At 29.6% G+C, this 26,476-nt stretch overlaps 1 protein-coding gene across 5 annotated transcripts in view; it reads right to left on the bottom strand.

Moving 5' to 3' along the window:
• The window catches only part of kug (kugelei), a 157,826-nt gene that overhangs the window by 91,981 nt on the left and 39,369 nt on the right, over positions 1-26,476 (bottom strand). For all 5 annotated transcript variants that reach the window (XM_035089470.1, XM_035089469.1, XM_035089467.1 and 2 more), the window contains exons 2-3: positions 20,041-20,877; positions 17,201-19,908 (exon numbers count right to left, since the gene is read on the bottom strand). In XM_035089470.1, coding sequence (XP_034945361.1) covers positions 17,201-19,908; positions 20,041-20,798 — 3,466 coding nt within the window. In that variant the 5' untranslated portion in view covers positions 20,799-20,877. The remainder of the gene's footprint in view (positions 1-17,200; positions 19,909-20,040; positions 20,878-26,476) is intronic.

Consider the following 26,476-nt stretch of genomic DNA (forward strand, 5'->3'; position numbering starts at 1 on the left):
GTATGTAAACGAACAATCAAATTTTTCACCTAGTTGTCATCAATTATTCATTTTATGATTCAACTCATCATTGAATGTTTAAAATGTATAATCATTACCTGACAATTACTTTTGTATCACTCAGTTTAAAGTCACAGAGAAGTTGAGATTAAACTCGTATTATTTTACAGGAATTCTTTGGATGATTATTAGCAATACGTAACAAAATAGAACTTCCTAGAAAGACTTCTCTGCAGAAGTAATCAATTAATAAAGTACTAATTAGTATAATAATTTATATATAATATTGTGAAAAATTTAATTCGAATGTTCTTAATTAAAGTCAATTATTTTGATGGATCCTTGTGAGTTTTCATTCTTATAATTATATTTTTTTCAATAAATTCTCAGTTAATTGTTTAATCAAGAGACACCACAGTGTAGATTAAAACTTAAACTCTTCTCTCCTCTTTTTTGACTTCATTTATTGGCTTGCAGAATTTTTTTATTAAAAAAAATTATTATCTCAACTATTTACTATTATTAAATAATTCCAATGACTTTAAAAAATATGATTTAAAAAACAATTATTATTGTGTTTGTATTATGAACTGAAGAACTTTCATTCCATTTCAAAAATTTCAAATTGATCTTTGTTAATAGATCAATACTTAATTAATCAAAGTTGGTAATTAGTTAATTCTCTTTGGAGCAGAACAATGTCCTTTCTGATTTTACATCATAAATCTGATAATATAATGAATTAGTGCCATCATTAGGAAATTCTAAAATAAAAATAAGAAATTTGAGTATTGTTATATCAGATAAAAAAAATAAAGTGTAAAATTAATGTAGTGCAATAAGATTGTAGTGAACAAGTTAAAAGCATTGAGAAGGTGTAATGAGTGCAAGAAGCGTTGAAATCAGAAACTGAAAGACGGAAACGAGGTCGAAACGATGGTAAAGCACTTCCTCTCGAAGGAGTTTCTGAACTGTATATACTGTACAGAATAGAGGGTGAACAAAGCAAGACAATAAAAAAAATCAGAAAAAAGTCAACACTTTCTCAGCCTTGCTAAGGCATTATCAGCTTATCGGCACGAGGAAAGATCAAAGACGTTCAAGTAATTGGGGCGTTGCCATTGATCAATATCGTCGTCTCGTTAAAAATATAACCACGTTGTTTTCTTAGATGCATTTTATGCCATGTCATTATCGATTTGTTGGTCCATCTTAAGTATTCTCAGATAAACTAAAAATATCCCAAGACTCTACTGTGAATCATTTATATCTTGAGTATTTTTATCTGTTTGAGGTAAGATTGCTGACTTAGACTTGAGCAGCTTTTATGTAATCCATATATCAGGTATGATATGTGTGGATTATCTGAGAGCTTCGTAATTTAAATTAGAAGGCTTTATGGATTTAAGGATCTCAGATTTGGAGAGGAATATTATTAAATTTTAATGAAATATATATGAACAACTTGTAGGTTTTCATGAGCTTTGAAGAATCAAACTTGAAACTTTTTGGCATTAATGAAGTTATGAGGCATAAAAAGCTAATGGTAAATTTTCAAAAATTGCTTTGCTGATTATTTTAATCCAGATTCCTTTGTAAACTACATTCAAGCAGCTTGAAAGTTTTATAAACTTAAATTAAATTCAACAAAATATTGTTCGTTAAAAAGAATATGTAATTAATAATTACTATTTGGTTGCAATTAAAAATATAATAATTATAAATTGAAAAAAAAATAAAAACTTCTTAGAGTGTAGATAATAATTTCGAAGTATTAAAAGTGATAATTTATTTGCAAAAGTTAAAAGTGGATTAGAATAACATGCACCTGATGGAAGTAGTACTTGACTTTTTTTTCAATAGAATGTCATTTTTACAGTCAATCAAAAGTCTCTTAAATAGCAATTTTATTAAAGGACTTCATCACTCAATTTTTAAAAATAAGTGTAAAACCATTTTTATACCAATTTATTCACTTATCAGTGTTCTTGGTGAATGGACAGATTGCTCTCAATCACGTACAATTGAAAAGGAAAAAGAAAATTTATAGCACTTCCGTGTTACATATATTACTTTAGATAATGGCTTTTTAGGTAAAAAAAAATCTCCAATACCACTTCATACCTGGACACGTTATTGAATAGAAAAGGACAATTTGAAAATAAATGCGTCTGGAAGTTGATTGTTGTCAAAATTTGATAAATAGCACGAAGAAATCCAGTTTATATTTCGTGGCTTGGAGTAATATGTGTATATGATATCAAAAAGTGAATAGATATCAAGTTTTGTAGAAGTTGAATTGCAATACTCGCAGTACGTGGCCTGGAAAACAATAAGTTTGGTCCAGATGATGGCGTATCTTCAACCATAAAAAAGGCCTCACGTATCTCTTATAACGCACATTTTTTTTTGGATTGATTGCTGCTTTCTCATTTTTGCTGGTCTTTTTATTTTTTTTTATCCCTCAGGCCACTTATCATCCGTTTCTGGTTCATGTTCCCATTCATAATTCACGTAAGTTGATAAGTTTTGTGTCTGGTGATTGTTTTTCGACGAGGAGAAATCTCATGAGAATTTCACGATATCTCTCAATAGGACTTCCGATATAAGAATAGACTGGAATAGTGACTGGATGAACAAGAAGTGTAAGGAAAATCCACATTTAATTTCCTGTCTGCTATCACAACTAACATGCTATGTCAAAAGTTTTATGAAGCAAAACTGACTGAGGTAGATTTTGCAAAGCATTTAGATGTACAAGTGTATGTATGTCCTATATCTACGAATCTGCATAAGTTCAATATGCTACTTGCTGATCGATTTTATGCCTCCATACTATTATTGAAGGTAAATATTTTCCACCCTCCAGATTGACAACAATCCCATATTGCTATTCAATTTCGGATATCATATAAAAAGCATTCATTAAAATATTATTTACTCTGCTTATATTTACAAATATAATTTTCAGTAAATATTTTATCTATTCTCTGGTGCTTATTCAATCAAGAAATTAACTTCTTGGTATGAAAATAAATAATAAAATACTGGCTACTATTTCAGGGATCAACATATCAAGTGATATCTCCATTTTTTTCATTGCAGAAAAATGTTAACACACTTTTGAGATACTAACAAAAACTTTTTCCTATTCATCTAAAATTGTTCTGAACAAAAAAATTAATTAAAAATTTCAGTGTTTTATCTCTGATGTAGGAAATATCTCGCCCGACCGATCATCCAAATATACGGATTGCAATCAAAACAGACAGTAAATCATAACCGCTGATTACACATTTCAAAATGCGACCGATCGCATTTGATCTACGGCTCCATAACTCTGGGGAACCAACGGGAGTCTACCTATAGTCTGCGATCGTACGGAATTCAGCTCGTTACGAATTACCCCGTGTCTATATGCTTCGTACCAACTCGTTCGTTGGATTTATCTAAACTAAAACCCTGTGATAAAATTGATGACATTAAAAAGATATTTAGGTTATTTTCAAGATTACGTTGGATTTATCTGAAAATAATTACTCATTTTTCCTTTCTGAGGATCCAATTGCTTTTTTTTTTTATATTTTATTTAACATCAATAATAAGGTCACAGAATATTTAATTATTCATATGAAAAAATTAATTTAAAAAAAATAATCATTTTTCTCTTTCCAATCATGAAAGAAAATGAATTTTCACTTCAATGTTCATTAATCGAAAATAACGGTCTGTTTGTTGTATACCAGAATAAAAATACTGATGTGAATATTAAAATATTATATTCAAATAAAAAACAATCGATGTGAAAAAATATTTTGTATTCATTAAAAAAAAAAAATATTTACTTATTACAATTTTGTACCCATAGTATTTTTTGTTATTTATTCAATATGATGAATAAATTTTTTTTCACGTTTAAATATCTGATGAATATTTTTAAAAACATATTTCTTGATAATATAAATGAGTTGTAAATGAAATTACGTCGAAATAGTTGATCGATAAAATATATAATTTCTTAAGATAGATACTTAAATTCAATTAATAATTTAACGTCATAAAGGAACGGCGGATGAAGAGATGCATACTCGGAAGTGTTATGTCCTCGATATAAATTAGTGTCTTAAGAGGATAAAGTGTATATGCAAATTTCTAAAGCTTTATTGATATGCAAGTTAAATGAGATGAAAAATTAAAGTAAATAATTATTTATGTTCTTTAAACAAACCTTTTTCATTTTTAATTTCACAAATATTACTTACGATTTAAGAATGAATATTCATCTCATATGTGGTTGTAATCAATTATATAAATGTGTGAATTTTAATATCAAGTATCAAGTCGAATTGGAAATAGATAAGAGAAAAGTGTGAGTAAGAAAAAAAATATAGTGAGATATATATCAAAGTGTAAAAGAAAAAATAAAAGGATAAAAAAAAATGCAAAGTAGTGTATAGACGTAAAATGTTAAAATGTACCAAATCCATTGCTGGCTACTGCGATTTATCTTCAAGATACCTGGTAGACGGAAAACGAATTATACCCTAGAGTTTTCTGGTAGTGGAATCGCGAGTTTCTTCCCTTCTTTAGGAATCCCACCTGGATGTGAGTTTCAAAGTAGGTGACAGCGCGAGAAAACTATGTAGGAATGAAATAGAAAGATCTTCAAGTTTTGCAGTATATTTAATTTATTGGAGTTGAAGAAAATTAATAAGACACATGAAGAAACTGATTTTTTTTCTTTCTAATAAACATCCCGTTATGTCTTTCTGATAAACTGAAACGTTTGTTCAGGCATTAAATTCTAGAATTTCCTAAACTTCTTTGAAAAGCTTCTAAAATGCTCTACAGCTTTCTCTGCAATCTTATTGACATCTTTACTGACCAAAACAATGAAGTTTAAACAATAAAGTTAAGATTGTCAATAGAATGTTGTTGAAGAAGAAAAAGAAAGAGTTTTTCATCATTTTCCCATTGTCCATTGATTTTTTGACTTCAATTTAATCTGACAGTCCAACTTGAAATTAAAATCATTACTCTTTTTCTTATAACAATGATGGACAATTAAAAATATTTTTCTCTATTATCAAATTGTTATGATAATAATTGTATGTATGTACTTTTATTTTTAAAGTATTGAATTTATGAAATAAGAAACTTTTAATTTACTCATTTAGTATTGTAGCTCATAAAAATTAATTCGTTATTATCTGGTCATTTATTTGGATAAATAAAAGAAATAAACTTTATATCTTGAAATTTTATGGCTTAAAAACTCACATGGAGGATCAATATAAATAAAGATAAGCTTAATAGATGCAATTGCAAAATGAAACATGTCTTAAAGCAATAGCCATGAACATTGATCGTGAAAGTGTAAAAGACATTATTTTATATGAAAAACATACTTTCTTTCTCTGCATGAGCAATGAAAGAAATAAAGGATAATAAAATTTATGATAGTGATAATAATCCAGTGGTTATTAAATGTAAAAAAAATAATTTCATTTCTCAATGATGATTGCCAATAGTATTGTTTGGATTTTCCATTTTTCTTATGTAACAATGAATGCCTCGAATGTACAAGAGCAATACTTTACATTGTACACGTCGAAACGTCGACCACATCAACACAGTCAGTGTGCAACAATAAAGTAGTTCCGGCTATTCTAGAGCTTCACTCAAGTTTGCATCTGTGTACTGGAATTCACACACTATTCTGCAGACGCCTTTACAACTCGTTGCACATCCCTATTTGGCCTATATATACACACTACAAGTAGAGTATATGGACAAAGCTGTGCCTAACACACTGCTTGCCAACTCCACCCTTTAATGTGCCGAATGGACCAACCTCTTGGTTAGAGAATACCACAAAATGAAACTGAGGCGGGCGTGGTATTGCGTACAAGCCCAGTGTTGCTCAGATAAATTTCTCTGCAATCAGTCTTACTTGAGACAAGAAAAGTACATCAGGGGATTGCAATTGAAACTACACAACAGACCGTAACTTGAACAATGATACATCACTTGGAAAACGATACATAATCATAATACCTCCACGGAAATTAGCATTCGCTTGAGTTTAATGATCTGAAGGAAGTCTGGCAATAAGAAAAAATCAATACATTTTTTTTTACCTTTACAACTGTGCTTGTTTATTATTTTTTATTGTTTATTCAATAATTTGCATTATATACCAATCAATCAATCATTCGAAGAACTAAATAAATAATAATAATAATGAATTTGTTTTTATTATTATTTTTAGTTGCAAAAATGATTTGATAATGCATTTAATACACATTTCATTTTTTAAAGAAATGTATTTGCTTATTCATGCTGCATAATTTAATGTTTATTTATTTATTGATAGTTTATGTTTATTAACTAATTATCCTTCTATAAATCTTAACGACTTATTAAATGCCAATATGATTGAGAACAACTCTTATAAGATATTAATCACATCTCTTGCAACTACACATATATATTTATTGAAATTATTGAAAACATAAAATGATCTGATGGGTGTGATAACGGTAATGAATTAAATTTATAAATCTCTATTGTGTTTTTTGTATCAACACTAATACTACTTAAAGGTTGAATTATGAATGTCATTTCAATGCCTGAATTGAAATCAATGATATATTAGTTTAAATAACAGAAATAATGTGATAAAAAAATACAACATGACAATAATTTCTTTTATCTCAATATCAATCAATCTTGATCTGTTTATCTTCTATTCATGTCGTTGATTTCAATTAACTAACTACCATGGATTGCATAAAAAATTATCACAGAATGTAAAAAACTACAAATAAAAAAGTTCATTAAATAAAAATATCACTAAAGTGCAAAATTAAAGCAATTATTTATTTTGTTTCCTTCAACTTGGTGGTCTTGTACACTCCAAATTACTTAACAGACTGTCCTCAGACAAGATAGGGGTTCAAAGAGAACCGGAAATTAAAAAGGAAATCCTAAATACATAGCCAGACAGTCTTCGTGTTTTGCAGTAATCATTTATGTGAATATCTCTGTGCACGTTGATATTTGTGGCTTCAGATAATTCTATTAAAGTGATATTTATTTTTAAAAATGATAAAAAAATTCTAAACAGTATCTTTAATTGAATTCAACATTTAAGTGAACTGTTATCGTGCAATTATTGCCTTTTATTTGATTAATTCATGACTTTTTCAGGTTCAATGTGATTTTTATTCCATTTTATTCAACAGTCATAAGCATTCTATCATCCCATCATCTTCTCCTATTAGCTTCTTGCCTTCTTTTAATTCCCCTTTATTTATAACCCATTGATAGACATCATAATAAAGTGATGGTTTTTTCAATAGCTTTTTATAATATTCCACATTTGAAGTATATATTGTGATAAATTAACCATTAATTTATTGGGTTAAAAAGGGGTTTAAATAACTAACTCTGATAAATTACTTGAACATGTAAAGTTTGAGAGTTTAGTCAAATCGATAATGGATCACATACCAATATGTTTATGTTGGGGAAGTTGAAGTAGAATAAGGTATCTAAAAATTCATGACCTTGTGAAGCGAAATGAAGAAGTTTTTTTTGGAGAATAAAAATATTTTTATACTTGTACAAACATTCGTTTATGATATTTTTCACATCATGTGTTATATTTCATCTATGGAATTTTTAAAGTGAAGAATTATTTAAGAAAGAAAATATTTCTTTAATTTTTTAAATAACACATATTACATTAAAATGATATTATTTTAAAATATTGAGTAATAACTGTTGTTTTTTATGTTCTGTCTTTTAAAAGATAAACTTGTGAGAAATATGGTTTAAATCAGGGTAGAAAATTATATTATATGACATGTTAAAAATAAACTAACTCTCTTAAAAAATAAAAACACCTCACTGACGTCCCTTTTAAACCCAAATTAATTTTATAAATTGCCAAGGATTTGTTTCAAGCCAGATAATGGGATTAAATTCGATGTGATTTTTTTATTCAAATTTTTCCTAGTAGTGGGAATGTTATCCGGACTTTATTCCCCAATTTATAAAATTCTGTAAACCAATCGATTTAATAACATTATAAAATTCAAATTTTCTGAGCTACGAAAAAAAAAAATTTAGTCAGAACCTTTTTACAAAAATATTCACTTTATATGATTAAATGTTATTACAAACAAGTAAATATTCCTAAGTGAATTTGCATTTAAATAATTAATGTCCTTTGCTGCAATCGTTTACTGTAAAATTAGATTTAATAATATATTCCTTTAAATATGATTTTTTTTTACATAATTCGAATTTAAAAAGTCCTTCAAAAAAGATTAATTAATGAAAACTTGTTTTTCAATATTCCATAATTAACCACAACTCATTTTTAAAATATCCACATAATCTGAGGTTTTTCTTTTTAGTAAAATAGAAAAAAAAAAGCAATAATCGAACTTTTATTATTTTTGTTAGTAAGCATTACAACCGATACATTATCCATTATTTACATTACTATATAAAATTCATGGCTAAAAATACATATTGATGAAACCTTTTTTATGTTTTGTACTTGAATTTTCGTATTTTTTAGTAATTTATTTTCACAAAAAAATAAGCTTTAAAAATTTTTTTAATAATAACTACAGTATTAATAACTCTGTTATTTAAAATAAAAAAAAAACTATAATAATTCAACTGTAATAAAAAAAGATCATCAATAATTCGTAACTATTGTATTTCCTTTGGCAACGTAACTGGAGTACATGCAGATATAGCTACGAGGCAACTAGAGATTTTCCAGTGTGACTAAACGATTTTCGCTATATTCGGCTGATGCAAAAGTGTCGTTAATTGGAAAATAACAATTATCACTCTGTGTTACTTCCATTTGTTCAGTGAACTGTGAGCATAACATACAGTACGATAGAATCTTTTCTCAATTTTCCTGAATACTGTCAACATTATATTTTCCAGTATTAATTTAATGATTGAAACATTGTATTTCAGTGTGTAAAATGGTTGTATTATTAAATGGAAAATATATATTCAATAGCTATAGAAAAGTAAAAGGTAAAGCTTTTAGTTCCAGGTTTATGAACACACGCATTGAATGAACGAAATGAATAACTTGCACATCGTGATTCTATCATCTCCAGATGATATACAGCTAAAGGCATTTATACTTTTTAATATTGCCAACTTTTCTCATGCAATTATATGCGTTCATTGCACTGTAAAATAAGCACCAAAGAGGCGTTACAGTCATTAATTTAATATTTCGGCGTATTTTTATTAATTCTGTCTAGAAAGTCAGAACTAAATAAAAGTTCACGATGAACGAAATAAATTTTATTATTCTGACTTAAAATTTGTAATAAAAAAAATATATAGAAACATTTTACGAGTCGAAAATAAAATGTCAGCTTTTCTGTATTTGCTCCATTTTATTCTTTACTCTAATTACTCATGTTTTTGTGATAACAAAATTATCGATTCAAATTCACAGCAATGTGTAACACAAAATAACAGAAACAGTGACATGATAAAAATGTTAACTCCATCCAAGGGTTTTAAAATTAACTCACTGAGTGTTTTGTGACTTTTTTTTTTGAATAAATTATTTGTAAAGTTGCTTACTGTAAACAGCAAACGATTTTTACTATAAAGAACTTATACAAAAGTATTTATGATCAAATACCATTCTGCAATCATTATAAATAATTTTTCGAGACTGATGGATCTAAAAAATTAAACAATATCTAGTTTAATTGATGTCACACTAATAATTGATCATATTAACTTATTATTTTAAAGGAAAAAAATACATCTTGTCTCAAAGTAATATTTTACTGCATAAAAAAAAGTTTTTCATTGACATAATGGGTTAGAGAATGTTGAAGTATACTTTAATGAAAGAATTATTCTTAAATGATTTTTATTAGATTTCTAGATGAATCAAATGGAAAAAATTATAACAACATTCAGTAATAAGTATGAGTTACACTTGAGTTATTATTTCTTTCCTTCTTTCTCTCTCTTTCTCGTTTCCTTCAATAATATTAAGACAATTTTCAAAGAGATGTCAAACTTCCTTTCAACCCAGTTTTAATTCCAAAACTGAAGTTAAATTAAATCAACACAACTTAATAAATGAACTAATTACAACCAAACTCGAATAACTTCCAACTAGAAATATTATACTGAAAATCACTTCAAATGACTTATTCCAAAAAAATAATCATTAATAAATTTTCTCTTAACTTCCGACTATTAACGAATAATATTTACCTTTCATTCCAGTTTATTTTCTATACTTTACATTACAAGAAAACTTTAGCTTTGATATCAAATCAATTATGTAGTACTTGACGATGTTATAAAACATCTATTCATTGCATATACGAATCTAAGGAAATAAATCTTTAATTATGCAGTTTCACACATTAGCATAAATAGTGATATCATACACCTAATAAGGGTATGATAGGAAAGGTCTATCATTATTTCAACTATCAATTATTAACAGAGAAGTTCACACCATTTAAACCGATTAATCGAATTTTCTACACCTATACGTTTCTATTATAATCTCTGATATTTATACTAAAAATCACATACCCCTACTTATTGAACATGCAATAATGTCAAATCTGTCAATTAATCAAATTATCATCTCAATATTCTTTGGCCAAAATAAATCATTAAGCTGTCATTTATATCTATTAAATATAATAAAATGGTCATTAGTTTCTAAAAATAACCAAAACATCCATCATAATTATCATTGAATACTAAAATTATATATTTTTTAACTTAAAGTTTGATAATTATATTAAAATTCACTGTTACTTTTCTTTGTCATGATTTAAAACATCAGACTGACTTGAAATCAACCATTTGTAATTTCACCTTCTACCTTATTAATATCAATCATTTAAGCTTTAGTAATTCATAACACTTTCAGAAAGTTATTAATTAGAAAGAGCTTACTACCCTCCCTACACTCCTATCGAATAGTGTATAAATTATTTGGTGGTTTGTAAGTCATTTAGATATGTATGTCACTCAACAATAGTTTCGAATATATATAAATGTGTGGAGAAAAATAAAAAAAAGAAAAGCAAAAACTATCTCTGATATGTATATGCAAAAAATTCGTTGACATGCATACAATCTAACTTGTGTAAAAATACATGTTCTCTTGTACATAGCATGCGAGGAATAAGCATAACATTTTTCGCTACTTTTTCATGTAATCATATATCTCCAAATATCTCACTGAAAAAAATAGTTTTGAATATTTTTCAGTATCTATTTAAAATATATGAGCTGTACATAAGTATCTAAAAGATGCATTTATTGAAAAGCTACATAGTTTTTTTCCTACTATCAACAAGTTTCTCCATCAATATCATCAAGAACAAATCTATTTCATGGATAAAGATTTTAATATTTTCTATTGATAATAAATAAAAGGAATTGTCCGGAAAATTGAATAATAAAAATTCACAACAATACATTTAATTTAAAAGTAATTAAAATTATTAAGATGAAAATAGATTCAGTTAGTCACAAAAGTCTTTGTGTATTATTTCAAGGAATGAGAATATCAGCTTTAGTTATTTGAATTACTAAAGTAAGTAAATATTAAATAGAAGTTTAGTCTGTTCTAACTTTGTTCAAGATAAAAGATCACATGCTCTTATTTGATATTCACTCTTTAGTCAACTATCAAAATGCACATAACTGGCACTTTCACTTTAAAAGGAGCATGGAAGTATGGAAACCAATTAGTTTAGGGTTGATGCTTCAATAGTTGGATAACCAACATCAAATATTTATTTGCATGGAAAATAAACACAATGGAATAACCAATCTATCATTTAATAATAAATGTGAATGTATTAATAGGCATGATCCAGCTACAGTCTGACTCATTAATTTTTTGAGTGGCTATATTTCATTTATTGACATGCTCTAATTGATTAAAAATAATCATTCTGTTTTTTAATTTTGATAAATCATAGAAAAATCAATTAAAATATTTATACCATTGATAATAAAAAAATAGTTATTTATTAATTAAATCTTTTTTGAAATTATTCGTGATACTAGAAAATTTAATATTACTTAGACAGATTTGAATTCATACTTTGATAAACATAATTGATTATTGGAGAGTTGTTTTATCAATGAGAGATAATTTAAACTCATACCTAACGGAATGTTTATTGATTCTTGATTAAATAATCATTTATTTAATATTGATACATCTTATTTGATTTGAATAATGTTTTCTATCAATGAGTAATTGCTGTCAATGAATAAATCACTTGTTCTTATTTTATCAAATACTAGTACATCTACCTTGTTTTTTTCTTAGATCCTCTTCTTTTTCTGTATTGCAATGAATAATTTATTATCTAGTATGTGGGTTTCTGTCTTACCATTCAGTCGATTCAGATGATAATTATCATCAAAGAAAGTGTGAAAATGGACATCTATTGAAGAAAAATATTTCATGAAGAGTATATTAATACTCAAAAATATTAAATTAAAAAAACAAATTCTGATATACAAATGTACTTATTGATTTATAACATGGTTTATTCATATTCGTTTGTTTGTATTAAAGCAAAATAAAGTAAAAAAAATTTTTTTGCTCAATCTCCAAAATGTCATAATTATTGAAAACTTTTTGTTATATTCATGAAACGGATATTTTTTACAGAGATTGTTTTTTGGTTGGAATGAATATTGTAAAAGTAATTGCATTACCACTGACGAAATTTTATTTCGAACAAAAATATTAATTAAATTTACGACGTTAAAAACATAACAAAAAAGCCAATAAAAAAATAATCCACTAATTGCGTGATTATGGTTCTCATTAATTTTACATCCAGTAATTCGATGATATTTTAAATATGTCATTTATATAATTTTTTTTAATAAACTTGAAATCTCTTAAAAATCTGACTTTCCACTCTCATATTTTTGGCCAATATTTAAATTAAAAATCTTATAAAATAAACACATAAATTTCTGTCTCTTTTACGATGACTACAATTTAATATCTATAAAATTATTGCATTTTTTCATATTCATATATTTTTTCACTATTCATTCTATTATTTATAAAAAAAACTCTAGTTTCATATATACAAACTTAAACCATCAGTTTCAATGTCACTTTATTTCTACCAGTCATTTTATGAGATCATAATTTTTACCTAAACGACATGTATTTAAAATATATTCTACATTACACCATCATTCAATACTATAAATACATCCCAATAAATAATAACCACACTCGTATCTATATTTTCATCATACAACATTTCCATAATTTTTATCGATTTTTGAAATACCTATAATTTATAACCGAAACGAAATTCTGCTCTAATTAAATAAAAATAATCTTCAGTCTTTATGTCAAAGTCATGTTGTAACAAAGATTTATGAACATGTGTAAACCGATAATCTTTATTTCTTGCATAAAAAATTTATTTTCATTTTTTATAGTTTTCATTTCCTTTATATTCAATTAAGTGGTCTTTTTTTTTTTACAATTACTACTTTTTTTCATCTCCAATGCAACGAATATTTTTATTATCATCAAAATAAATGCAATAATCACCCAACGATTAAAATCAACAATAAATTATTATGTCTGACAAATTTTTTTTATTAATTTTCCTATCTACGAATCGATTTCTGATATATCTCTTCAATAAGTATTATTTTTGTTTATGTATCCTCGCTTGTATTCCGTATAACTATTACATTATTGACTGCAGCTTATAAATATGCAATAAATTACTTTGCAAGATGCATTGAACGACGGATTTTAAGGTTGTAATAATGAAACTGGTGAAGTCGATCGTGTAATTTATGAAATAATCTTTTGTTTTTGATAAAAATATATCGATATTTGATCGTGATTATTTTTTTTCTGAAATTATTTACAGGTATTATAAATAATAAAATGAGAAGGATTGAGTAAAAAATAGAGTCTATTAACTACAACGCATTTATCCTGGCTGTATGAATGGGCTATTGCTAGACGTGCGTATTGTACGCTTGTAAATGTACTTTAAACCGGTTTTCGATCGTACCATGAACTGGCTGCAGTCGCGGATCCGGGTAAGTACTTTAAAGACAAGGTATACCCGCAGATCTTGAGAGAAGTCTTATTTTCCGCTTGTTCGTGAAAGTATATAACGTATTTAAACACCGAATATTTTATAATTTGATGGCAAAATGTGTAAATGTCGACATTTGAAATATTACAGATGCGTTAATTGTACGTTGGAGTTCAAAATTGGAGAGCTAGTGAAGAATTTTGACATTTATCTCCAAAGTTACAAGTAAAGAATATGAAAATGTAATAAAAAATACTACCAGCTTTCGAAGGGTACTTCTATGACCATTATGTGATAATTGCTTGAAAAGTTTTAAATGTTCAGACTCAGAAATAAATTTTTTCCTCCAAGAGCTCATCACTTAGCAGAAAATAATTGTAAAAAAATATTCAAAAAGCCTCTTAAAAATAAAAATCAAGCTTTGAAACTTTTAATTTACGTTTAAATAATTTTTTTTATGTGGCTTTGTAAATTAAAATTTTTTCTTTTTTTTAAATTATCTTAGATTGTATTATTGAATTTTATTTGAAAGTGATGAGAATTAATAGAATAATTCAAAAGAAAAAAGTTGGAGCAAGTATAATAAATAAGCACTACAATACGTCTTGGGTCATTAAAATGAGATAATTCTTAAGAAAAAAATACACCTGTTTTAAAAGCAGTAAAATTTTATATTCTTTGTGATGCTTTTTTAATTTTTAGACCCTAGTGCAAATAAAAAAGCAACAATAAAATGCTACAACTAAAAAAAGAAATTCTCTAAATTTTCGACCATAAAAATATCTCTTACATTCAGCCTATAATTCTGGAAAAAGCGCATTCACGTTTTAAAAGCAGCTTTTTTAAGACTCGTGCAGTATTCACACCACTTCCACAACGTTGAGCCTCCTTCGAGCGATAAAGGGTGCTTCGTTCCAAGTCTCTAGTTTATCTGTTCAACTTACCAAGCACACATAAGCTTTTTTTTATACTTAAAAATGTTAAGATGTCATGTTATATAAAGTGGTAGTGTGCATTTTGTGCAGGTCTCGATCGCCTCTGCGGTCGAATCTAGAGAAATCTACAAACTCGTAACCATGAAGAAGCTCGTATTTAATTCACGCTTGAACAAGTCAGCAGCAACCTCTAAAAGATTTCTGTCTCACAGACTTTAGTTACATTCACGTCTACATCTCTCAGAGCTTGCATTTTAGTTTTTCGACTCGGTAACTTTTCAAGCCGGGTGTAATTTGTACGAATTAAAAAATCTAATAAATGGCCAACCCCACCATCATTGATTGGAATTATCTTCCAAGACGAAATCGCTCAGTTCCGTTCTGCCAGACTTCCGTTTAAGTCTGAATGAATGGAAATTATTTTCAGGGAATAAATCCCCAGCCCCAGTGGTGAATTACCACCCACGCTGAACCCCTTTGGAATCTCGGTACTTGGCGCCGCAAGCGTTGACATTAAGTCTTGAGTGGTGGATATACCGGTTTAGTAATGCGAGAGAAACAAGCAGCCAGGAAGTGACGTCATAAACGTCAATAAGAAAGAAAAAATGAACAAGTAAAATAATTAATTAATCAAAATGATAGTAATAAAAGAACCAAGTATTTATATACTTGAGAAGAAATAAATAAAGCACAGTAATGGAGCATGTAGAGTGTTATCGATACGTTTGCAATAACACGAGGTTTCACTTATGAATATTTAGCGCCATTTGATGAATATTCATACACTCCTGACAATGTATTATTTTTCTCAGTGAAAGATCAATATTTTCATGACCACTAGTAGTAAGTAATATACACATGAACCAAGGATATTTTCCACTTGTGAAGTATATATATGAGTTCTTCAGTACAAGTGTGACCGCTTCACCAACATGATGCCTCTACGTACTCAGTACTACTCTATATGTACTTCTCTCCACTGTTTCACCATTTTCACTCCGTCTCACTTTTATTCTCCTCTGTACTTTATCACCTGAAATGTGTGACTGTACTGGGTATCGAGGCGTCAACCAAGCTACAATTTATTGTCAGTGTATACTCTCCGACGGCCCATTATTTTTCGATGACCGTTACTGAGTAACATAAAATTGAAATCACTTTTTTTTATCTCGAGTTAAAGCTCAGTATTATGTTTCAATCAAACCTTGAAATCATAAAAGTCTAAATAAAAATTGAGGATAAGGTTTGAAGCTTGGTACATTTAGAGAAATTTGATTAACTTTCTCAGAAATGAGATTTAAAAAAAAAAAAAGAAATAAAGTCAATATAAGTAAATAAAAGAAATGAATTATTTCCTGAAATAATTATAGAGAGCTTGCAGTCACGCTAGTATCACCTTAAACCAATAGAGTGTGTATTGTTCTAAGAATCTAATTAAAAACAAGCCTGTCATTGTCACTGTTATTATCCAAATGAATTTTTACTTTAAATGAAATGGAAGTTGTGAAAAATTATCAACGACCATTAGCTAGTCTATGATTTCCAAGATCAAGTGATATTGATGGAGTTATTATAGAATTTATATGTATGGGAGAATGATGATTGTTTTAACTTTTTAATCACATTGGAATAAATATTTCTTTTTCTTTATCCTAGATGTTTTTTATTCGCTGGGTTTGATATTAGATAAAAAGTGTAACAAGATAAAATCAACGTAAATATAAGTTTTAAAAAAAACTTGAAAATTTTTATGAAAAAGTTGTAAATAAATAAAAAAATTGCCTCGGTTAAAGTTCACATCTCCTTCAAGTATCAGACACTTGGAGTTGTTTAAAAAGTTTTTATCAGTTATTCAATTGATTTAAATTTAAAACGACACGAATGCCTTGATAGAAGAAGCTGATGCTATTTCGATTTGAGTTTTTTTCATTTAAACTTTTATTTAGTAATAATGAATATTTTCAATAAAACCATATTACTAATAAAATCAAACTTTTTCTTTTGTTTAAATAAAGTACTATTCTATCGTTATATAATTATGAAGTAATAGTCTTCAATCATATTCTATCCAGACAAGTTCTTATGACGTATTATATATGAAACTTTTTCACTCACCTTCATCATCTATAGTAAAGAATCCCATACCATCACCTCCCCGTATACTGTAGCTAACTTTTGAATCTTGCTCTGATGGATCTGCATCTCTTGCATGCACAGTAGTTACCAAAGTTCCAACTGGTTGATTTTCAGATACACTTGCGGATAAAATATAATCACCAAAAACTGGAGCATGAAGATTTTCATTCACATCAACAACTTCAATTATAAGCATTGTTTCAGATGATAAAGATGGCTCACCACGATCTTTAGCAACAATTGTCAATGTATGTACTTGACGTTGCTCGAAATCAAGATTCTTAGCAGTTCTTACAGTACCAGATATCTGGTCTACTTTAAAGAAGCCTTCACTGTCCATTGCGTCAGAAAAAAAATACTCAATTTCACCACCAGAACCTTCATCGGGGTCGTTGGCTTCTAGAATAGCTACGACACACCAGAGAGGAACATCTTCTCGTACTTTGACCGAATAACTTGGCAGAGGAAATGATGGTGGATTATCGTTAATATCATCAACCGTAACGCGCACTAAAGCATCAGAATAAAGCGGTGGGATTTCAGTGCCATGACCGCCATTATCACTAGCACGAATTTTAAGTTCATAAACCTCTTGCTTTTCACGGTCTAACTTGCCAAAAACACTTAGCACACCAGTCACTGGATCCACTATAAAATCTTTAGTTTCCGTCACTAATGAATACGTAATTCGAGCATTCTCACCAAGATCAACATCAGTAGCATAAGCACGAAATACATCAGTGCCATTTCGAGCATTTTCAGATATTTTGAAACTTGCTAATGGCTTTTCAAACTTGGGTGCATTATCATTAACATCCAATACTGTAATTGGTAGCATTTTGGAAGTTGACTTTTGTGGCTTTCCTAAATCATATACAGTAATATTAAGAAAATAGTTACTTTCTCTTTCACGATCTAGATAGCCAACGACATTTAAATCACCATTTTCTTGACCTATTTGAAATACCGAATCACGATCACCACCACTAATGCCAAACACCAGTTTACCATTGTAATCCAAATCTCGATCTTGAGCACGTATTTTAACAAGCGTTGTACCAATTGTTATGGACTCGTTGACTTTTATTTCGTTAGGAAAATCAACAAATTCTGGTGTATGAACATTACTGCCATATCGTCTGGGCATCAATATATGTCGATCGTTGTTAGTACGTTGGTTGTTTCTTTCAGCTAATTCGATAGCATCAGTGAGTCGTCGCGCGACACCGGTATCATGACAGTTAAAAGCCCCAGTTTCATTGTCAAGTATCTTCCCTTGAGAGCCCGAGTTCCTCTTTGCGTTCACCAGTTGCACGTGAATAACATTGATATCCGCAAAGTGTGTTCCGTCAGTTGCAGTTACATTGACATGCATTTCTGATACACTAACATCCGTGAGATCACACACAATAGAAAGCACACCAGTAATGGAATCAAGTGAAAAACATGCATCCTCATTCGTCGATTCTATTCGATAATTTATCATGTTGCCTGGATCTAAATCGATCGCTGATACTGTCAATATTTCTGAGCCTATTGGAATGTATCGAGGTACACGAACTATACAATTGATTTTCTCAAATTGTGGTCTATTGTCATTGACATCACGCACCTTAACTCTTAAATGCATTTCTGTCTGACGACGATAGGGAAGTCCCCAGTCACTAGCACGCACTATCAATAAATATTCTCTCTTCATTGTTTCATAGTCTAACAGTTGTTTAGTTTTCACAAGTCCAGTAAATGGATCTATCTCGAACGGTATATCTTCAATATTGTCAATGGAGTAAGATATGTAAGCATTTTCACCGGAATCACTGTCCTTAGCAGTTAGTTTAATTACACTCGTTCCAGCAGGCTTATTCTCATCCACTTCAACCAGCATCTCCGGTTGTTCGAAAGTGGGATCATTATCGTTTGCATCCATTACGTTAATTTTGACTTTAGCAGAGGATTGCTTTCTCGTGCCTGTATTACCCTGATCTACCGCTGATACTGTTAAAGTATATAATGTTTTACTTTCTGCATCAAGTGGTACAGCTGTATACAACATGCCAGTATTGGCATTAACATAAAATTCACCACCTTCGTTGCCCCCAACTATTTCTAAAGACACAAGAGCATTTTTACCCTCATCAGCATCTGTCACTTTTAATTTTATAACTGGCGTGTTGACAGGCGCTGTTTCTGGCACATCAACTTGATATACTTCACGACTAAAGACTGGTGCATTGTCGTTTGTGTCAACTAAATGGACTGGAACTATTTTGTGGCTAAATCGTTGCGGTGTTCCTTTATCAATTGCCCGAAGTGTGAGATTGTATCCATGATTGCTTCGTTCACGATCTAGAAGGTGGAGAATTTCGATAGTATATTCACCAGTTTTCTGGGTTGGTCTTATTCTGAAGTGGCCGTCCGGATCACCTCCTACGATATCTAAACTTGCTATTTCACCATGGACCCCTTCGTCACGGTCTACAACTCGTACAATCGCGTATACATCCGCGTTCGAATTTTCTACGATGTCCGGAAGATGATTCACATATATCTCAGGCGCGTACAAGTTTACCTGTTGGACCCTGATAGTGACCCGGGCCGTGCTTGCACGACTCGTGCCGACCCCACGGAAGAGGGCACCTCGATTCTCAGCCAGAACTACTAGCTCGTGGATGGCGCGTTCCACGTACCTGAAAAATATGTACACATCATTTTTTTCTGCAAATCATTATTCTCGTTTATATACATAGCTAATTTTATAGTGGATAGTTGCTTGTTTTACCAAGCAGGCATGCCATTGAAATGTAAATGATAAAACAAACCTGAGTGGCCTGTTGAGCGTGATGACCCCGCTGACCGGATGCACTGCAAATTGCTCAGTCTCTTCAGCGAAGCTGTAATATATCTCACCATTTCTACCCAAGTCGGCATCCTCAGCTACTACTTTAAGGATGCTTCTGTGTAACGGCGTATCCTCTGTTACAGTCTCCGTATATTCATTCGGAACAAACAGCGGGTTAAGGTCATTCGTATCGAGTACAGTAACTATCACCATCGTTTCCGCCTCCTGGACAATTGCTTTGTTCCTACCATTTCTCCATGTTAATGTCGCCCGTACTTCAAGTTTGTAATGATCTTTACGCTCACGATTGAGAACATCCACATTGCCGGTGCGAATCCGCACAAGGAGAAAGCAAAAGTCACCGACCCTGCGTTCTTCGGCCTTGAAAAACTTGTCTCGATCTCCACCCACTATACGATACTTAATTTCAGCCTTTTTGTCTTGTAATGATGACAACCAAATACCCATTTTCTCTTCGGGCATAACATACGTCTTTCCCATTGAGTTTTCCGGAATTGACACATTGTACTGAGGTTTGGTAAATCGAAAATCGTCGACTACATTATTTGACAGCGATTCTGATAGGCTTGGGTGTGGATTCGGCGTTGCAACGATTGGCTCATCTGCCAAACCATTGTAATCGTCTAAAGCACCAGAACCAAATGTAGCCCCAATAAACCACAACCACAGCCACATCCATGACCAGATGGACAAGCCACGGTACTGCATCCTCCACATGTTGCTAGCTCATCCTCTCTCGTTCGTTATTCAGCCAGTCTGCTTACTGATGATTGCTTCCCTCATTCGTTTCTTTTACCTGAAATACATAAAACAAAAATATATCAAAAAAAATGTTCAATCCACCAAGCGGAAAATTAATGTGTGAAAAGCAAGTCTGCATGATCTCTACCCTTTGATGTATGAGTAATTTATTTTCCAATAATGTATTGTTCGACCAAAATATTCATCTTTGTTGTATCCAACAAAAAATATTAACAATCAACCCTAGTAGTAATTCACGATAAGTTCATGTCTACAGTTGGAGATTATTGAAAGCGTATAATGCACAGAAACCAATCAGGAAAAATCGATGATTTGCTAACTTTAATTTTTTTTTTTCTTATTTCATTCACTATGTTACATTTGCAAAAGTTTTTCATTTGAAATTGAAGCAAACTCGAGAGTAATCTACAAGTAGGCCACCATTGAAACTGAACCCACTAGACTGACATCCATCTCTGTTATACACATGCACAGATCTATTAGAACATGGCTACGTGGATGCTTAACGATGCTAGCTTAAAATTATTCTACATCTCTAGTGTGCACTTAAAACTTTTTAAGCTTATATCTTCTTATAAGAAAATAAAAACAGATAAATAAAATGAAAATACCCAAACTGAAGGCCAAGTATTTTTATTCAAATGCTTGAAAAATTTTATTTTTTTTTAGCGAATATATACTTAAATAAAATTTATAGAAGACAAGTAATGCCTTTGTCATTTCCTGAATAGACGTATTAAAGCAATTAATCCTCTAGACTCAATTGTAAGCTAAAGCAGGATTTCTTGCCTGACTATTGTCAGTAAAGGATGTTAGTCGATTCTCTTCAATCTTTATATAGAAAAGAAATTCCATCGTCCAAAGCGCTGTTCTATTATTGATAACTGCTGCTATTTGATATTCAATAAAATGATCTATATGTTATGTACGTCTAAATGTGACATTTAATAGAAAATTATATTATTCATAATAATAACCGTTATTTTTTATTGAATATAATCATCAATTTCACCACCACTATTGTTTTTAAGTGTGCAAGTGAGCAAGAACACACCTGTTGAAGCAGAGTTACCAAGTGAAATATAAATATGATTATGATAGCAGATAGTATAAGTAGATTCTGCCAACAAAAACAGACTCGAAAAATGGCTCAAACATCTAGCTAGTGAGTCAACACATTTTTCTTTTTTCTAACTCATGAAATGTCTATTTCACCAGTTTCTTGCCTCATATACTTATCGATTATGCACCCCTCACATCAACTTGACTACTTGGCAAATTTATTTCGAATTTAATCTCCTTCGTATTATTTTGCTGAAATTTCAAGATGTCTTCTTCATCTGTAGACCAATAAAGAAATATGATCTCTGTATATACACGATGCATATCATGAACAAAACGCATTGCAGAATATGCAGCTGCAAACGTATGCTGAATATTTAACCCATTTGCAAGGACACACAATACATACGAAGTACAATACAATGTTTTCGAGGGGAGGGTTCAAAACATCCCAAAGGGTCCAAAACAAACTGGGGTCCATATTTAATAGAGGAGCAAATTTAACTCATCAACACATGGCATTTTTAAACAGCTGTAGTCTGTTTTATTTTTTTGTTCACAATTATTAAGAAAATTTTTTTTTTTAATTCTTCTCAAATTAACACACACACTTGACGCTTGATTGACTGGTGAAAAGTTTCGTCTAGAACTTGGTGTTGTGAATTTATATATAATTGAATGAATATTAAAAGGAAGAAAAAATATAGAATATAGTGAGATGTAAAATTAATCTTAATTTTAGTCAGGAATGGAAGTAGTAGAAGGTGAGTAACGTCGTGAGGAAAAAAAAGGAGCAATAGATGAAGAAGCTTTGTGAAAATTTAAATAGTTCATACCCAACTACTTGGTGGTAAGTTTCATAAAATTAAACTTTACGCTCTCGATTCATAAATTAATTAGTCATCTTTGAAAGATGGTGTCGACAATTTTTTTTTTTTTTTAACTATTGAAGAGAAGTCAAAACTGTCTAAAAATAGTGAATAAATGATTTAATTTATTCTCAATAATTATAATTTAATTTTATCTTTTATTGCAGATTAATTTATAATTTATTCATTGAGTGAAAGTTGATACTAATTAAAACTAGCCGAGTTTGATTATTCATTATGATATGAATATTTCAAGTTATAGATAATAATTTTTTTATGTCATATGACATGAGCAAAATTCGATTACTAATCCAAGAAATTATTAAAATAAAAATCTTTTACACCAACATTTTTTTTTTTTTTTGTAATAAATTTTTTCGTTAAACATAAAAATATTATTGAAGAGGAAAAACTTTAAAAAATAGAAAAATTTTTTAAAAAAGATTGAAATAAAAAATATATTGCTCTAACATTATTCTCGTTTACATTAATTATAATTTTATTTATAAATTCCATCATCAAAGTATTCTAAAAAAATGTATTTATTTATAAGAGAAGAAGGGAATATTTTCATCAAAATAATGGCTTGAAAACAGAATATCATTGAAATTTAACAATACATTGGGATTCCTTCTCAACTAAAATAAATATGCAAACGAATGCAGAAAGAACTTCAATAATATCAATTACAATAATGCATTTCCTCTGCACTTTTGTAGTTAAAAAAAAATTAAGCATTTCTGGAATTGTAAACTCGTCGAAGGCTACTTGGAGAATCATCCTGGAATTTAATATATATTTTTCAAATATTAGCCTTATGTTAAGCAATTTTTTTTTTGTTTACATTTTCCAACCCTTTATTTTATTTTTATGCAAAAGAATATGAATTTAATCGTTTATAAGCATCGAATTTTTTATTCAACTGTATTTATTTATAATGAGGGATTGTTATCCGTGGTTACATCCCGTTCTCAAGAGTCAAGCTCACGTCATCATATTTTTCTTCACCGACTAATATGGCGACGGATCTACTTGGATGCATCGCCGAGCGGGTGCAGCTGGACGAGGTTAATCACTACTTGACCCAATTTCATTCACGTACCTTAATGTGCAATATGGAATATTGTTTCTTGGGTGTGATATTGTTCTAAAGAAAGCTTGAATCACACTTATATTGTTCTATTATGAGGTTTCTAAGAATGTGATAATTTTAATGATCAATTCTTCTCTTATTACTAATTTAGTCTACAAGAAAAAAGTTGTAAAAAATTTATGCACTTTAGAAAATCCAAGAATGCTGCAATATTTTCTAATGACGAATATAAATGATTCTTGGTCAATGAATCTGATCATGAATCAATAGAATTTCTCTTTCATTCATCATTTTCAAGGAATAATGTATTTTTAACTGATCAAAAAGCTAACTTAAAGGAATAAATTTTCAACCAATGAATGATGTTTTATTGTAGTTTAACACAGGGGTTTATGTCAATTAGTAATTGATCATATTTGAATAACATTATGAAAAAATTTAAATAATGAACTCAGGTTGTTTAAATGGATTCATATAAATTTTAATAATAATAAAAAGAATACGTCAATATATTTATCCTTATAATCACAAAAATAATCACGTCAACAGGAAAAAGATTAAGAATTAATATACCTTCCAACATAATCATTCTTTTAAAATTAATATTCATAAAAAAAAAATTTTCATCAATTTTTCATACGAAAGCAATTTTTCATTTTATTCTAGACTATGAAGAATGTTGTGGTATTTTACTGTTGCCTAGGTTCTAAGTTGACCATCATTTCCCTTTAATATTATTTCTCACTGACTCCAATAAATGACTTAATAATAAAAAAAATAATGATAATTCTTCTAAAATTAGTAGTTTATTGTGGTAGTTATAATATAACTAATAAACGTCGAATATGATTTATCATCAAAGATATATTTCTAAACGAAATCAATGCACCGTGAAAGCTTAGCTCATTCTTGGCACAAGGAAAGGAACCAACGATAAAAAACGAATAACGCAATGATGAAGAAAGAAGAAAAGTCGAAGGGAAGCGCAGGGCTCGCGTTCTCGGCACGAAAGAGCACGAACAGCTTGTACAGGTCAACGTTCTTCCCAAGTGCATTGCCTTGCTGAACGAGGGATGGTTAGCGATATGGTGGGGAATATGGAGAAGAAAGAAAAGAGAGGCTTAATCGACAAGAACGACTGGAATAAGGAAGACGGAACGAGAGCACACGAGAATGCACGAGAATAGGCTGATCATGTATATAGAAGTATACAAAGGAAAATAAATATCAAGAGAAAAGAATTCCATCTGAAATAGAGAGAAACCCAGAAGATCTCTTTCACTCTATATGGAGTATGTATCTAAATGGCTCTTAGGCTAAAGTTTACTGGTGAAGTTTGCAACATTATATATATACATAATTGCTCTCCACATCAACAGCAGCCAAACTATTTCGATACATTTTGCATGATTGCTACAGTGATGGTGTTACTAGAAGATCAACTCTTTCTCCAACAACCCATATCAGATAGACGCAGGATAACTCGCCTAAGAAGATGAACTGAAAGATAATCTTTGGGTTTTATGAACATCCGTTCCATCAAATGGGGGAATTATGTTATCTGGAATTTTTTCTTTCAACTATTTAAGGTAGCCTGGTGGAAACTAGTATAGTGTCTGAATTCACGCCTACTTTCAATGGGTTCATTAAAAAAATTCTTCATTTTTCTACGGCCAACTTGAAAATACTGAATTTATTAAAAGGTGTAATTTTTAAAATAGTTGCTAATATTTATTATGTGTAATTATTATAAATACTTTTAATAGATAAATACAGCTTTTACTAAAAGATTTTCAAGTTAATTGATAAAAAAGAATTATTCAATAAAAATAAAGAGCACAGGCTAGAGTCATAATCAGATACTTTTGATATCTGAAGCTTTTTATCTATAAAAAAATAGTTTTGTAATTTAAAAGTGCCAATTTTATAATTTATTACTTACAACACATCGCTTATTTAAAAAAAATTTACATCTTATTAATGTAGTTAATAATTTTAATTGAGCGAATATTCCTTTAATGAGCAGAATATAAAAAGATATTATTATAAATCCTTTAATTATGTTAATAAGTCTTTATTAAGTAGACCAAAATAAGTAATTTTTTAGATTTCATCACTTTTAGTTAGAGTACTGTAATGTTTGTTCATTATATAAATATAAGCTTTTTTATTCCAAAGTTTCATTTTGCTGAAGGTTCTACCACTATTCTGGTGTAAAAAACAATAACTTTAAAGATCTAAAAATTTAATTAAATTTATAATAATTCATAAATTTCTATTCTTACTTTTTCAGGGATCTCATAATCATAAAATTACACTTTCTATTCAAATAATTCTTCGGTTTGGAATTTATTATTCTACATTCATTAGAATTCAGACAATTTTAATGCAAGCACCTTAGCACGCTAAAAATGAATGAAACAAATGTAAAAATACAATTAGTCAACGAAGGTAAATCTGTATTGTATAAATTAATATACAACGGCGCTTTCACTTGACACATATATCGGCGACATCAGGAAACACCTACGTATTATGTAGATGGTGGAGGGTCATGACACACCAAGCACTGTCACCAACTGCAGGTCTTTTAAGCTGCACATTATTCC

This window comes from Chelonus insularis, unplaced genomic scaffold, assembly GCF_013357705.1.
Source record: "Chelonus insularis isolate UGA/USDA-ARS -01 unplaced genomic scaffold, ASM1335770v1 contig_66_pilon, whole genome shotgun sequence".
In the NCBI taxonomy this organism is placed as follows: Eukaryota; Metazoa; Arthropoda; class Insecta; order Hymenoptera; family Braconidae; genus Chelonus; species Chelonus insularis.